The sequence below is a fragment of the Physcomitrium patens genome, chromosome 25 (assembly GCF_059467195.1).
Source record: "Physcomitrium patens ecotype Gransden chromosome 25, ASM5946719v1, whole genome shotgun sequence".
In the NCBI taxonomy this organism is placed as follows: Eukaryota; Viridiplantae; Streptophyta; class Bryopsida; order Funariales; family Funariaceae; genus Physcomitrium; species Physcomitrium patens.
In genome coordinates, this window is record NC_143434.1 from 12167497 (window position 1) to 12180596 (window position 13100).

The following is a 13100-nucleotide window of genomic DNA, read 5'->3' on the forward strand; positions in this document are numbered from 1 at the left end:
AATCTTTTCTTGCTCAGTTAGGGGTTTAAAACGTACCGCGTCAATTTGCATGTCTTCTACTTCTGAATGTACTTTTGGCAAAGATGCTGATGTTGCCATTGAGTAATAACGTTGAGGTTCCCGTGTACGACTCTCGAATCAAAATTCAAAAAGTCGATTGTCACATTTTACCGCAAAATCGATTGCTTGACTCAAAGTTTGAGGATTAGGTAAGTTGAGCATCAATTTCTTCACTTCGTATTGCAATCCATAAAGAAATTGACTGATGAGTGCAGCATCATCCCACTTGATGTCAATTACAAGTTGTCGAAATTGTGAAGCATACACTGTTACTAAGCGATTTCCTTGTCGCAGAATTCGGATCTTATTTGTTGCAACACGAGTTACATCGTGTTCACCATACATAGATCGAAACTCCGCCAAAAAAGCTTCCAAATTGTCCAATATTGGATTTCGTTGTTCAAGAAAAGATGAAAATCACGATAATGCAGAACCAGAAAGTAGAGTGCCAATAAACCTGACTTGTGATCCTGGAGTTGGATAGCTTTGCGGTTGAAGTTCAATTGCCAATTGTACTTGATTGATGAACCCTCGAAACTTTATTCTTGTACCATCAAATTTCTCGGGTAAAGCAATTCTTGGTTCTCTAGTGCTTACAAGGTGTTGTACAATTGGAGAAGGAATGTGATTTGGTGTAGATGTTGAAGCACCTTCGATCATCTCTATATCTCCACTTTCTTGTGTTGGTGAATTGAGTTGATGCATCGCAAGCATTAACTCCCTCAATTGTTCTTGCATTTGTGCCATTGCACTCTTCATTTCAACAAGCTCTGCCATAATGATACTAAGAAGAAAAATTTGTCTGATATTGCTCAAGACAAAAGAAAAAGAAAAGACTTGATAACAAAGAAGATACTAAGAACAATATTAGTTTAGAAGTGGATAATCCGCAAACTTCTAATATGCTTATGTCTTGTCAAGAGAAAGGGATAATCCACTCTTACTTAAGAAAAACAAAGCTCTGATATTATAAGTGCACTCTTGTCAATCTGTCAAGGACAAGAACTCGATGAAAAAACAATTCAAACAAGTGAGCATTCACTCAAAGAGAGGTAACAAAATATATATAAACAAGTATATATATTGAAAGAGAAACTGGAATGGCTATTGCCAAAAGACAAGAAAACTAGAGACCCTTGAAACTAGACTAGAAGCAAGAAAGGAGTTGACAAGAGTGAAGAAGCCTTCACTCTTATCTCTATATATACTATCTAATTAAGAGCTACATGGCGATATTCTATAGGACCTCCAATATGTGTTGACTTTGTAGGGCACGTGCCTTAACTTACAAGGCAAGTTTTTCTATGTGTGGGCCACATAGTTAGCTTGATCTTTAAGCTAACAACATGTGTGGTACATGGCCAACTTGTTGACCACGTTTCTAATCCAAAAAGTCAATTAAAGACACCTATGAAGTCAAAGCAGCGTCTAGGAAGTTTCTAGGAAGCTTCTATATTAAATATTATAGAATTAACTTACTTTTACCTACTTTTATTTACTTCTACCTATTTCTATATGTAATTATTAGCTTACATGATTATGGCCGTGACAAAGATTTGTTATTGCAAACTCCTTTACATATACCTTAATAGATAGTTGTAGAAACTTATATGAGCTCATTATTCCATAATACTTTTCTTATCAATATGGACACCTCCATGGTCACACTTCAACTACAACCTCTTATTGCCAATAGAATGGAGTTTGATAATAGAATAATGTTGAGAGTGAGAAAAAATTACACTTATTTAAACAAATTGTCTTTGGAGGAGTATTCATAATGAAGTGGGGGTTGCATTTTCAAGAAGAGAGAGGGTAATGGAATCAAAATACATTAGAAACAAGTTAAATGATGGAATTCAAGCTATTCATTATTGAAAATAGTTGGCCTACATTTTTATTGTTACATTATTTTTTTATGAACTGAAAACATTACATAAAATTGCATATATGCAATTATGAACACAGATTTTGTGCACATGTTGGAGAAATGTATTAGAGTGTTGTTATGCTTGAATGATGAATGACACTGTTATCAATGTAGCGGATAGACAAAATTTTAACACCCAACTAGAATATTCACTGAATCCAACCATATGGATGAATTCTGTCCAAATAGAAGGATAAAGTCACAGGACTGGGCAAGATCGTGGTCAGGAAGCAAGATCATCCGCAGTCCCGTCGCCGTCATTCACGGCTCAAAGGACCCCCCGTCAAGGAATCTCCCATCCATCAACCCACTACCAACGTTCATCGGTAAATGGTATTTGCATCCGTAACGGAAAGATCGTCGAAGACGAACGAACAGATACCATCCAAAGATAGATGAGGTTATGGCATCCACTTGACTATGATGTGGGCCTCCATCTGCCAGAGGGTGTGTTTGTCATTCATCATCGGCGTTTGAGGAAGCCCGAGACTCCATCATCGTTGTTGTCTCAGTTACTTTGCCCCATGGCGGTCTGCAACAAGTTCCTGTTGCGGAACAACAACTCCATAGCTCATGTGTACTACTCCTGTTCGCCATCCTTAGCTGTCGGGGAGCGGTTGCATGTGTCCGTGGTGGAGTCTAGGTGGATAATGCCGTTCGTGTTTATTTTCGAGTTCAGCTTTGATGCCTCGCGGGAGTTTTGTGCATCGTAAAACCCTTGCGAGGTCGCTTGGCAGGAGATGAGGGTTTGGGGCGTGATCTGTTTGCCCCCGGTGGATTTTTTTTTATTTATTTTGGTGGTGCTATGGTTAGGTCTTGCGGTGGTCCTTTGCGAGGCGTGGTGGAGGAAGTACAAGGCTCGAGGTGCGTCGTGGCGTGGTTCTGGTTTTGGAGAAGTTTTTGCTTTATCGCATTTTTCTCCATCGATTTGGCCTCGTCTTTCTCTTTCTGCTGATGCTGCGGACTTGGGGCTGAATTGTGTGATGCCTAATTCGGTGCCTCGACTTTTGTGAGATTTTGGTTTTGTTTCAAGGTTGTCCGCACTCGTCCTAAAACCTAAAAGCTTCATACCCACTGTGTTCGAGATACTCTGCGCGTTCTTTGCCGCTAGCATCCGGTCTGCAGTGTTTTTCAAAGTGCAATCTAGGCAGAAAGTCGTGAAGTGATGTGGTTTCGACAATGTAGATGCTGAGGTGGTTTCTTTTCGACTCGCTACGATGATTGCGCGTCTGCTCTGACATCTTTTTTCTTTGCATAATTCATTTGGAAAGTGCAATACTTTCAAGAAAGGATCTCGGCATCTGCCTACCCTAGGTTGTCCCTAGGGTGTGGCTCTGAGCGGGAATGATAGTCATGGTTTGCGATTTTCTCGTACTTCACGACATAATTTGGCTCTTCGTTTACTTTACCTGGCGCAGTAGGCAGTGCCCGAAGCAATTGCAGCAGTAATTTGTTCCATCTAGAGTTGGCACTGCCTAGTTTCCCCAATTTCGTCGAGTCTGACAGCTTTTCTTCCCTCGTTGATTACAAGACTGCTCCCTTATCATCAGTCATGTCCGGTCTTATTGTTCCGGATGGGTGTCTTTGACGCAGTGTTCCGATTCTCGGCTTGTAGTTGAGCCGATTGTGAAGATTTTGCGAAATTTTGCGTTCTGCTGACGGTCCATGATCGCATGAAATTGAATTTAGGGTGTCAAGAACGACGATGCTTGTCATGATGGGCTAGGAATGGTTTGAGCGAGGTTTGTAGTTTGGGCTATTGGATGACGCTGCTCGGAGCAGTGGATTAGCATAAGAAGCATGTGGAACTTTGTATCGTGTTTAGCGTGCACCGTTTAAATTTCTAAGCTTCTCGCTCCTGCAACATAATTTAAGTGTTCGCTACCAACATTGAAGTCTCGCTCACACCGGCCAGGCTTAGAGTCCTCTTCTGAATTTCAATTCGTGGGATGCGGCGTGTTGAAAATTGGCCCTCAACATGTTGACGCTCGATTCGTCTGCATGCAGTTCGCAACGGTTCCTTGGCGTTTCAGAAATTAGTTTGCTGACGGCCGTGGTCATGTTTGTGTTCGCAGTCGGTTCGATTATCTGGCAGATTGGTGGTGTTCTGTACATTGGAGCTATGAGTCGGTGAGTCAGCGCATGGGAAGGAGCAGATCCCGATTCCCTCTTTAATGCCAAGTAGATAGTCCGCTGCAATGGAGATTTCGGCAAACATTAGCCACCGGGTGGCTGATGCAGTGGAGGACGTTGGCCTGTCGGAGTCTTGCGCAGTTGAGAATGGGCTATTGACCGCAACTGCCAGTGCTCTCGCCGGTGACAGGATCATGGATCCCAGCGACCTGCACCTGGATGATGAGAGTGCGACAGTGAATGCGAAAAAGAGGGCGTTTGATGAAGGATCGAAGGAGTTGCGGAGCCCGGCGAAGAAGCTTGCCGTGAGAGGATCTCCTGACGTGGTTGTGGACTCTGCGCCATTGGACACTACTCTGGTAGATGCAATGCTGATCGACACGGATTGGGGAGAACCGGAAGGAAGGTGAGTCGCACATGTACACATGTTAGTAGCTTTGTTTGTAGTTTCTCATGCGTTGCGTCATGTCTTGATAGTTCTGGGTCGTGGAAGAGGGCATGGGTGGATGTGTCCCCTTGGGAACTGGTCGGTTGGTGACGCCATACTGAATAGGAATCACCGGTGGACGTGGGAGTTGACGAGCTTGGAACTTGCCCCTGTGTGGTTTTCTGAGGACTAAGTGGACGTCCGATGAGTTCGAGAGAACCGCGATGGTGTCAAGTTGATGCCAACGTATCTTTTAATTTGAGAGGTGTATGGTTTGTTGGTACTGTAAAGTACGAGTCCAGATCTTGCGAGTGTCTGAATTTGAACCGGTGGTTTTCAAGGTGCAAAGTGTCGGACGGCCAGGCATTGCCCAGTTCACCGAAGACAATTTCTGGTTCCATCGCTGCCTGCACTAGCGTTCCCACTCCGGCGGCGGAAATGGGTGTTATCGACGATGACGGTGCGTTGAGGGTTTGCGAAGCTGCTGAAGAGACTCCTGTTTTGCAGAATGTGGTCCTCATCTTGACTTCAGCCGACTCCAGCGTGGATACGACCAAGAGTGGCGGAGACCTGGCGACGTCAAATTCTGTGGGGTTGGAGGTGAAAGGCACGGGTGCAATGAACGAAATCCTTGTTTCTCACTTGCCGATGCAGGTGGAAAATGACGTTGTGAAAGAGGAATTTCCGGCAATTTTGCAGAATGGTCATATCGACATGGGGTCAGAGGAACAGTTGATTTCAAATGTAGCCGCAGCAGAAGGGACATATATTGTAATAAACGCAAGGGAGTCCGTGTCTGACACCGCTGCAGATGGTGGTGTGCTGCAGTCGAGTTCGAGCTGGGCGGGGTCCGATGAGACCAAGGATGGTGGTCATGTTGCATTGAGCTCATCGGCTTTGCCGGACGAAGTGTGTGCATCGGAGGCTCGAACGACATCTATGCCATTAGGCCCACAGACTGCCCAAACGTACCAAGGCGTAGGAGAGTCGGTCGTCGCCGATAGTGCAGTTCAGCGCGAGACTGCGGATGAAGATGCGAACAACGACAGTGGGATCAGTGAGGTGGATGCATCGAAAGCTCTGGAAATGAAGATGGTGGAGGTTATAATGGAAAGCCTCGCATTCGAAGTGGCAGGAGGTCGCAATGACGCGACATCGAATCCTTTGTCGGACGATGGTTTGGATGAGTGCGAACAGGACGGAAATGGGGGCACGGACTTAACGAATGGAATCTATGTGGAGGAAAAGTGCACGGAGCTGTTTGAGCCCGTGGTTCAGCTGCCGGAACGTAGTGAAGGAACCAACGGCTTTGTTGGGAGTGCGGTGGGCAGCGAGGATCCGAGCAGTGAACCAGTGTCGGACAACTTGCCCTTGCAAGAAGGGAGAGACGCGAGAGGAGACAGTTTGCGTAACCGGGAACTCGGTGGCTCTGTTGAGTTGGCTGTAGCTCCCAGCAAGGATCTGGAATTTTCCCAGTATTCAGGTAGCGAGAAAGGGGGTGAGAGCATGGATAGGCAAGATTCGGATGTTGCGACGCCATCTGCTGGGACTTCAGCACAGTCGCGGTCACCTGGGTTGAAGGTTGGTGTAGCATCTTTAAAGATGTGGCGTTGGGCGTTGGGCGTGGGAGTGAGTTTGGGTGCGGAGGCAATTGTGAGATATGGTTTGGAGATCTGACATGGTGTTGTGGCATTGTGTGTTGTGTGCAGCCGCGATTGAAATTGAAAGGGCAAGGAGATGTGGGCATGAGACAGTCTCCAACCCTGAGTGGCGAGAGGGGCTTCATGGTGAAGGAGGTTTTGCTGAAAGAGGCTCCGGCGTCGGCGAAACTTCTGCTGCAGTCAGGGTTGCTGGATGGGCATCATGTGCGATATCTGGGGCGTGGTGGGCATGTACGTCGTTTGCAGCAGCTCTGGGGTGCCGATAGCTGTAGTTGTTTGCTTGTTGCGAATGCGTAGATATGCAGTTGATGGTTGGATCCGATTTGTGCGATGCTTTGTGTTCTGTACGCCAATGGTTGACTGCGTCGTTGTGAGGAACGAACCTATTGTGGCTTGAGATGGCGGAGTTGAGGGGCATCTCGAGGTTATCAATGAAATCATCTCAAATGGTGATATGTTTTAGTGATGGGGTTGCATTTTATTTTATTTTATTTATTTATTTTATTTTTTAAAGGGAATCCTTAGTGTCGTTGCTTTGCTGATTCTTGGATTTGGGGCTGTATGCAGATCATGCTGACGGGTATCATACAAGAAGGGGGAGTACTTTGCGACTGTAGCAGTTGCAAAGGCGTGCAGGTAACATGTGACCGTCTTCCTGGAGTGGGCAAATGGGGTTTATTGGAAGGGCTTATGTTGCGCGGAGCACTAGGGAGTATAGGGCAATGTGGTACGTGTAGCTGTACGTTTTGTCACAAGAGAGTTGACTCCGGTTGTGTTGTTGGGTTAAAGGTGGTGAACGTGTCTGCATTCGAGAAACATGCTGGCAGTTCAGCACGGCACCCCAGCGACTTTATCTTCCTTGAGAATGGCAAGTGTTTGAAGGACATACTGGAGATTGGATGGAATGCAAACAAACAGAAGATGAACGTAATGGATGTGCTGAAGTCTGCCATTGGTGAAGTTGGAGGTGAGAAGGTGCAGATCATTAGCCTAGATCACCCCTTGATAGCGATCCAACCAGCTGAAAAGAAGCTACCTCAGCCGAGGCTGGTACTGGACACGAAACCTAGGGTGCCGGTGGACTTGAAACCGAGGATGCCCCAGGTGGATATGAAACCAAGGGTGATGTTGGATACGAGGTCAAGGATGCCATTGGATACGAAAGCAAAGTCCACTTCTGATGTGAAGGCGAGGGGAGGCGATGTGAGAGCTACTATACCGAGGTTTGTCTCCAAGAGCTGAGTGGTTTCTGTGAGTCGGAGCGGGCGATGCAGCGTGTTTCAGGATGTGGTTTGAGTAGATTTTGAGATGCCAGTTATAGAGCTCTTGGAAAATATTCGGTAGCAGGCATCTGGTGTGTTTGATGTAGAAGTTGGCAAGGTGGTGGCGGTTCTGAGTTGCTGCATGTTCCGCATTTGTCATTACTTGCGTATATATGACCAGGGCTGTTTGTTCTGCGGAAGCAATTCGGCGAGTTTGGTTTTTGTCTTGAATTGGATGACTTTATTGCAGACTCGACCGCACCACGAGGGAAAAGGAAGCGGCTAGTCCCCCAGTTCCGAGCAGAGAATCGAGTGGAGCAAATTTACACAAAGCTCTGTTTCTTCCAGGAGGCCTAGAAGATGATATAGAAGTTGGATACTATGTCAAGGGACAGGTTTGTTACTCGTCCTAGCTGATAGAAGTAGGAATGTTTAGACAGCATTACTACGTGGATCGGGTATTGAATGGAGCTTTTTCCTTCGGTTGAGATGCTGAGCAGCGAGCGACTTTCTGTGTGGAGTGCTCCATAGGCAGTCGTTAGCGTCGCTGACGTTGACATGTTGTGCAGAAATTCTTAGCCGGACTGAAGAGAGGAGCAGGAATATTGTGCAGTTGTTGTCAACAAGTGGTAGGGTTTCTCCCTCTTTGTTGGCTTTTGCACGGCTTATTTGTAGGCCCGAAATGGAATGTCGTCCATATTAATGGATAGCGTGGTGTGTGGGCTTACATACGAAGGCGAACGTATGGTATGGAGGCGAATGTATTTAGAATTCTGTATCCCGGTTATAGTTCAGTCTCTTATGGGTGGGTTGACTGTTTTTTTGGTTTGTGTTTTTTTGACGAGATTGGGAGTTGCATTGCAGATTAGTTGCTCATTGTTCGAGCAGCATGCCGGGTGGGGGTCTCGAAGAAACCCGTAAGTATCTGAATGCCAATCTCTATGGATATGAACTACTCCTGATTCTTTCTTTTCGGAGTCCAGTATCGTGAAAACGTGGCTGCTTGCAGTGATGGTCGACGCTTAAGAAGGATATTTTTCGTTCTCATTTGATTTAAGAGCATCGACAGTTATCTTGAATGGCTAGAGGCGGTTCGGTTGAGACGTTGTAACATAGTTCATTATTTCTTGATGGTGGACTAATTGGATACCTATAGTTGGTGACATAATGATGTATGCCTGCCCAATGTATCATGTTTTGGTGTCCCCTGCACTCCCTGATGAGGTGCCAAGTGTTGATAACCTTTGGTAGTTGTTCATTAAGAATTGGCTTGTCGTTGGGAATGGCTGGAACAGGTATACTAGCATATATCTGGCTGATGGTCGGTCTCTTCACGATGCTGCCCAGTCTTTGGTAGTGGAACAGACTGTGAAGCAGGAGGGTAATACTCCTGCGAAGATTGAGCATCTGGATCAGTGTGTCGAGTGCGGGGACCGTGGAGATCTTCAGTTGTGCACGCGGTGTCCAAATGCATACCATCAGGGTACGGTTGTCGCTGCCGTGAATCATGTGTGGAAGTGGTGGTTGGTTTTTCTGAGGGACGTGTTCGACGATGGAAGTGGGAAACATAATTGTTCTGATTTTGCTGATGTTGGAATGGATTGCTAGAAGATTTCGTGTGAACTGAGCAGGTGACGGTATGTGGCAGATTGTTTGGGAAAAGTGGATTCCTATTCGTCCGGTGAGTTCTTCTGTCCCGACTGTCAAGAGCAACGATATGGTGGAACCAAAGACAGGCGGCGGTCCATGGTGAATCGACGTTCAAAGGGAGCTGCAAAGACTCTACTTTCAAAGGATCGCGTGACCGGACGGTGCACTCGGCTATTGCAAGTTCCTGAGGCTGTTGTTCTGGGTGGTTGCGTGTTTTGCAAGTAAGGGTTGCGGAGTTTGCATGATGACTTGCTGCAACTTCACGATTTAGTTTTGTAAGAACTGGACGCACGCGCGTTTTTTTGTTTGTTTGTTTGTTTGTTTGTTTGTTTGTTTGTTTTTTTTTTTTTTTTTTCTCAGTTGTGCAAAGGACGCGATGTTTAAGGCTGGCATTTTTTTAAATCTGTGCGATCGTTGCATGATTGGTTGCACACCTTGGCGATATGAAGGGTTTCATCATCCTTCAGTCGCAATTTTTCCTTCGTCATGCGAGCGTGTGTTTTTTGTTGTCGGTCTTATGTATTTTTTTATTATTATTTCCAGAACTGTTACTGATATCATCTACGTCGACTTAGAATGTTAAAGAGGTCATATCCATGTGTTTGATGATCTGATTTTGATGCTGGTTGTGTGGTGGCAGATCCGGGGACTTTGCGAAGACAGGTTTTGGACCAAAAACAACCTTGCTTTGTGATCAGGTGAGTGTTGGCGACATGAAGGTCAAAGGGGTAAGTTTTTTTTTATTTCGTGATCATCTATTCTCTTGCTCATTGGAACGGTGTGGTTGAGTGTCATTCAGTGCGAGCGGGAGTATCACGTGGGGTGCTTGAAGAAGCATGGTCTTGAAGATCTGAAGGTAATAGCCTTGCTCAGCCAATGTGTGTGTATGTGTGTGTTTTTTGAGGGAGCTGAGCAACTAGCTGTAGTGGTGCCTGAAGGGCTTGTAGAAGGTCGGGGTATTGGTGATTCCGTGCGGCACAGGGACTACCTGTTGCTTTGCGACTGTAAAGTGTGATTAGGGGCGATATCGGTTACATGGGCAATCAATTATGGTTCCTCGTAGTGGGGCAGTCTTGCGCTGTGACGTAATTTTGGGTCTGATGGGGGAGGGATAAAGTTGAACTCAGCTGCGTGGCAACTATTCGGCCACGGGAATATGATGGAGGTCGTGAGAATTCAGGAACAGTGAATCTGAGAACTGATACCCGAATGGTTACACGTGGGATTTTCCAGGAACTGCCAGAGGGAGAGTGGTTCTGTGGGCAAGACTGCAAACATATTCACAGCATACTAAGCTTACTAGTGTCGAACGGGCCTGAGCCGTTGGCTGATAGCATCATCAGCAAAGTTTTGAAAACCAACCAGGCTCGTCTGGAGGGATCGGAGGATGCCACGGAGTCTAGCTGCTCAGGTTTCGAATGGCAGCTGCTGCATGGTAGGGGCGGAGACCCATCGAACGGTAAAGCACTGGCAGAAGTAGTGCAAATATTTTCGGTGCGTAACCGGTCGCACCCAAGCTTTTCTGTACGCACTGTGTGGGATAGCCATCCCTGCGGAGATTCGATCTTCCTATTATTTGTGAGCGTTGAAATGCTTGATATTCGTGTCGGCGTTGCGGATTGCTCCACTAGGGTTTGTACTTGAGTAACGTGGATCAAGGCTGAGAGGAGGTGATGCTAGAATGAGGGTTGTTTGTAGTTGACTTCACACATCGTGTGGGAAATCAGTTTTTCTTGGTGAAGCGGGTAGTATAATATGCTTGGAGTCTGCGTTGACTCGGTGCAGGATCAAAGCGACGTGGATGAAGAGATTTGGATGAGAAAACTCTTGTTGCATGTGGTGCAGAAAGTGAATCCTTGGTGTTCATGTGACAGGAATGCTTTGATCCTATTGCGGATGGAGTGTCAGGAGGGGATTTGATTCCTCTCATGGTATACAGGTTTGTTTCTTTTCATGTCAAATGGAGTGGACGGTATATATGATTTAGGATGAAGCGTCAGGGCCCGTAGTTGACGGGAACTTGTTATTGCTATGCACGATGGTGCAAGTGGGTACAAGTTGTGTACACGCAGTGCACTCACATGTTTCTGGAACTTGTGGTTTAGGCGAAGCATACGAGATCAGGACTTTGGAGGTATTTATTGCGTCGTCCTGAAGTTCGAGTAAGTAATGCCAGTGTTGCATTTCTAATGTCTTTTGTAGTTGACTGGAAAGGGAAAGCGTCGTGACGATGCAGTTTCTGACGTTGCTAGTTGGATGATGGTCGTGGTCTAGGTCAGGTTTGTGCAACTGTGTATCAGTGTCTCGGGGTTTGTGGAAATCCGTGCACGTTAGCTGATTAGTGTGTGGGGTTTGATGCTCCAGCAATAAGGTGGTGTCGACCGCCCTCATCCGCGTGTTTGGGAGGCAACTGGCAGAGCTTCCCTTGTTGGCAACCAACCCTTCTCACCAAGGCCAGGTGGGCAGATAGTGTCGGACATTATGGTGTTCGTGGAGCTGGACAGCTGATCAGTTTAGGACCTTCTGATTGCTTGGACTCTTTCTTTAGCGGGTCTGTGACGGTATTATGTGTGCAGTGAAGTGGGGAGTGAAGATTTTTCTGGTTTCCATGTGGGTGAGGCACGGCGCTCGTGACGCAGCCGTCGCGTTGGCTGACTCGTAAATGGTATGATGATGATGCAGGGCCACTGCAAGGCACTGCTATTGTCGATTGAGAGATTGTTAGGTGTGCTGCGGGTCGAGCGGTTGGCACTTCCTGCAGCTGAAGGTGCGGAGGGTATCTGGCTGAACAGATTTGGTTTTAGGCGCATGGCGGAAGAGCAGGTATCGAGCTGATGGCTGAGTGAGATAGAGCACGAGGAGATTGGTGACGAGAAGTTTATGCTCTGTTGATGGTTTTGGTTGCTGGTACTTTAGGACGAGTGGTGTGGGGTGGATTTGTTGATTCCAGACATCGATGTCCATGTAGTAAATGTGGAATGCGTGTTGGTGCAGGTGAAGCAGTTTCACTCGGACCTAAACATGATGGTTTTCACGGGGTCGTCCATGCTGGAGAAAGATATACCCCCATTGGAAATCACAGGTAGTAGGAAGTCGTAGGTGGTGGATTAGAAAGGTAAGAGGGCATTTATTTTTAGGTCAGATTTGCGCCACAATGTCTTCGGTGGGAGTGAATCTTAGCGAGGAATTTACGAATTCAGTGCGTGTGTTGTCCGCAATCGACGTCACGCCTGGCTATTACGATGGCACCATTTACTGTACAGATCTTGTAATAGAATGCTTCCGGCACCAGGTTCGAAATGAGCTGGCCGGCCTTGGCGGTGAATACCGACATCATTGGCTGATTACGGAATGCGAAAGTTGAATACACTGCTTGTCGCATGGTAACAGTGCACTCGCCGTTTCAGGGTTCGCCGTCGAGCTGTTCATTTGGTTGGTTGGGACGGCATTCGGTGGATTTCAGGGTGTCGACCCTGTTCCAGCTGAAATTCGGTTGAATAGAGCAGTGTTACTGCAAATGGAACCTTTGGAGTTGACACGGGTGCCACTCAGTCACTAGGATCTCTTCGACCAATACATAGTCTGGTCTCTTTTTTGGTTCTACACCCTTGTTCCCGGGTTTCGACGTGGTAGTCGGGTGTCGCTATCTTTTACCTCATTGCCGTAGAGAAAACGTGTACTGAATATGCACAACTGATGAATGTACTGAAATACGCTAGCTGCTCTCGGTGTACCAGGTGGATTTTTATTTTTCAGCGGCCGTATGTTTTCGTTACCGGTCTCTTCCAAATTGTTTTCAAACGTCTCAAGTTTTCCAGCATAATGTACTTACTTTAGGCAAGATTTTAGTCTGAAACAATCTGGGTTAGCCATAGCAAGCTACACTATGCTCATTATGACTCTATCCAAGTAATATTCGTGGCTGCTGATAAACTGATAAGATGCTTGAAATTGAAATTGTGTGAACTTTTGGGAAA

The 13100-nt window shown here is 46.3% G+C and overlaps 1 protein-coding gene across 4 annotated transcripts; it reads left to right on the forward strand.

Annotated features, from left to right (window-relative positions):
• The first annotated feature begins 2439 nt into the window (after positions 1-2439).
• LOC112277365 (uncharacterized) lies at positions 2440-12456 on the forward strand. Of its 4 annotated transcripts, XM_024509559.3 has the most exons (20): positions 2440-2567; positions 2804-2854; positions 4066-4529; positions 4892-6131; positions 6260-6442; positions 6779-6847; positions 7001-7434; positions 7724-7868; positions 8043-8102; positions 8338-8390; positions 8769-8956; positions 9122-9344; positions 9764-9821; positions 9923-9979; positions 10357-10617; positions 10998-11062; positions 11229-11285; positions 11488-11581; positions 11806-11946; positions 12118-12456. In XM_024509559.3, exons 3-20 carry the CDS (start codon positions 4189-4191, stop codon positions 12220-12222), a joined length of 3774 nt encoding a protein of 1257 aa, XP_024365327.1. In that variant the 5' UTR covers positions 2440-2567; positions 2804-2854; positions 4066-4188; the 3' UTR covers positions 12223-12456. The 4 variants fall into 4 exon arrangements, with proteins under 4 accessions (XP_024365327.1, XP_024365326.1, XP_024365330.1 ...); XM_024509558.3 differs by having other exon boundaries at positions 2458-2854; XM_024509562.3 differs by lacking the exon at positions 2804-2854 and having other exon boundaries at positions 2466-2567.
• The last annotated feature ends 644 nt before the right edge of the window (positions 12457-13100 follow it).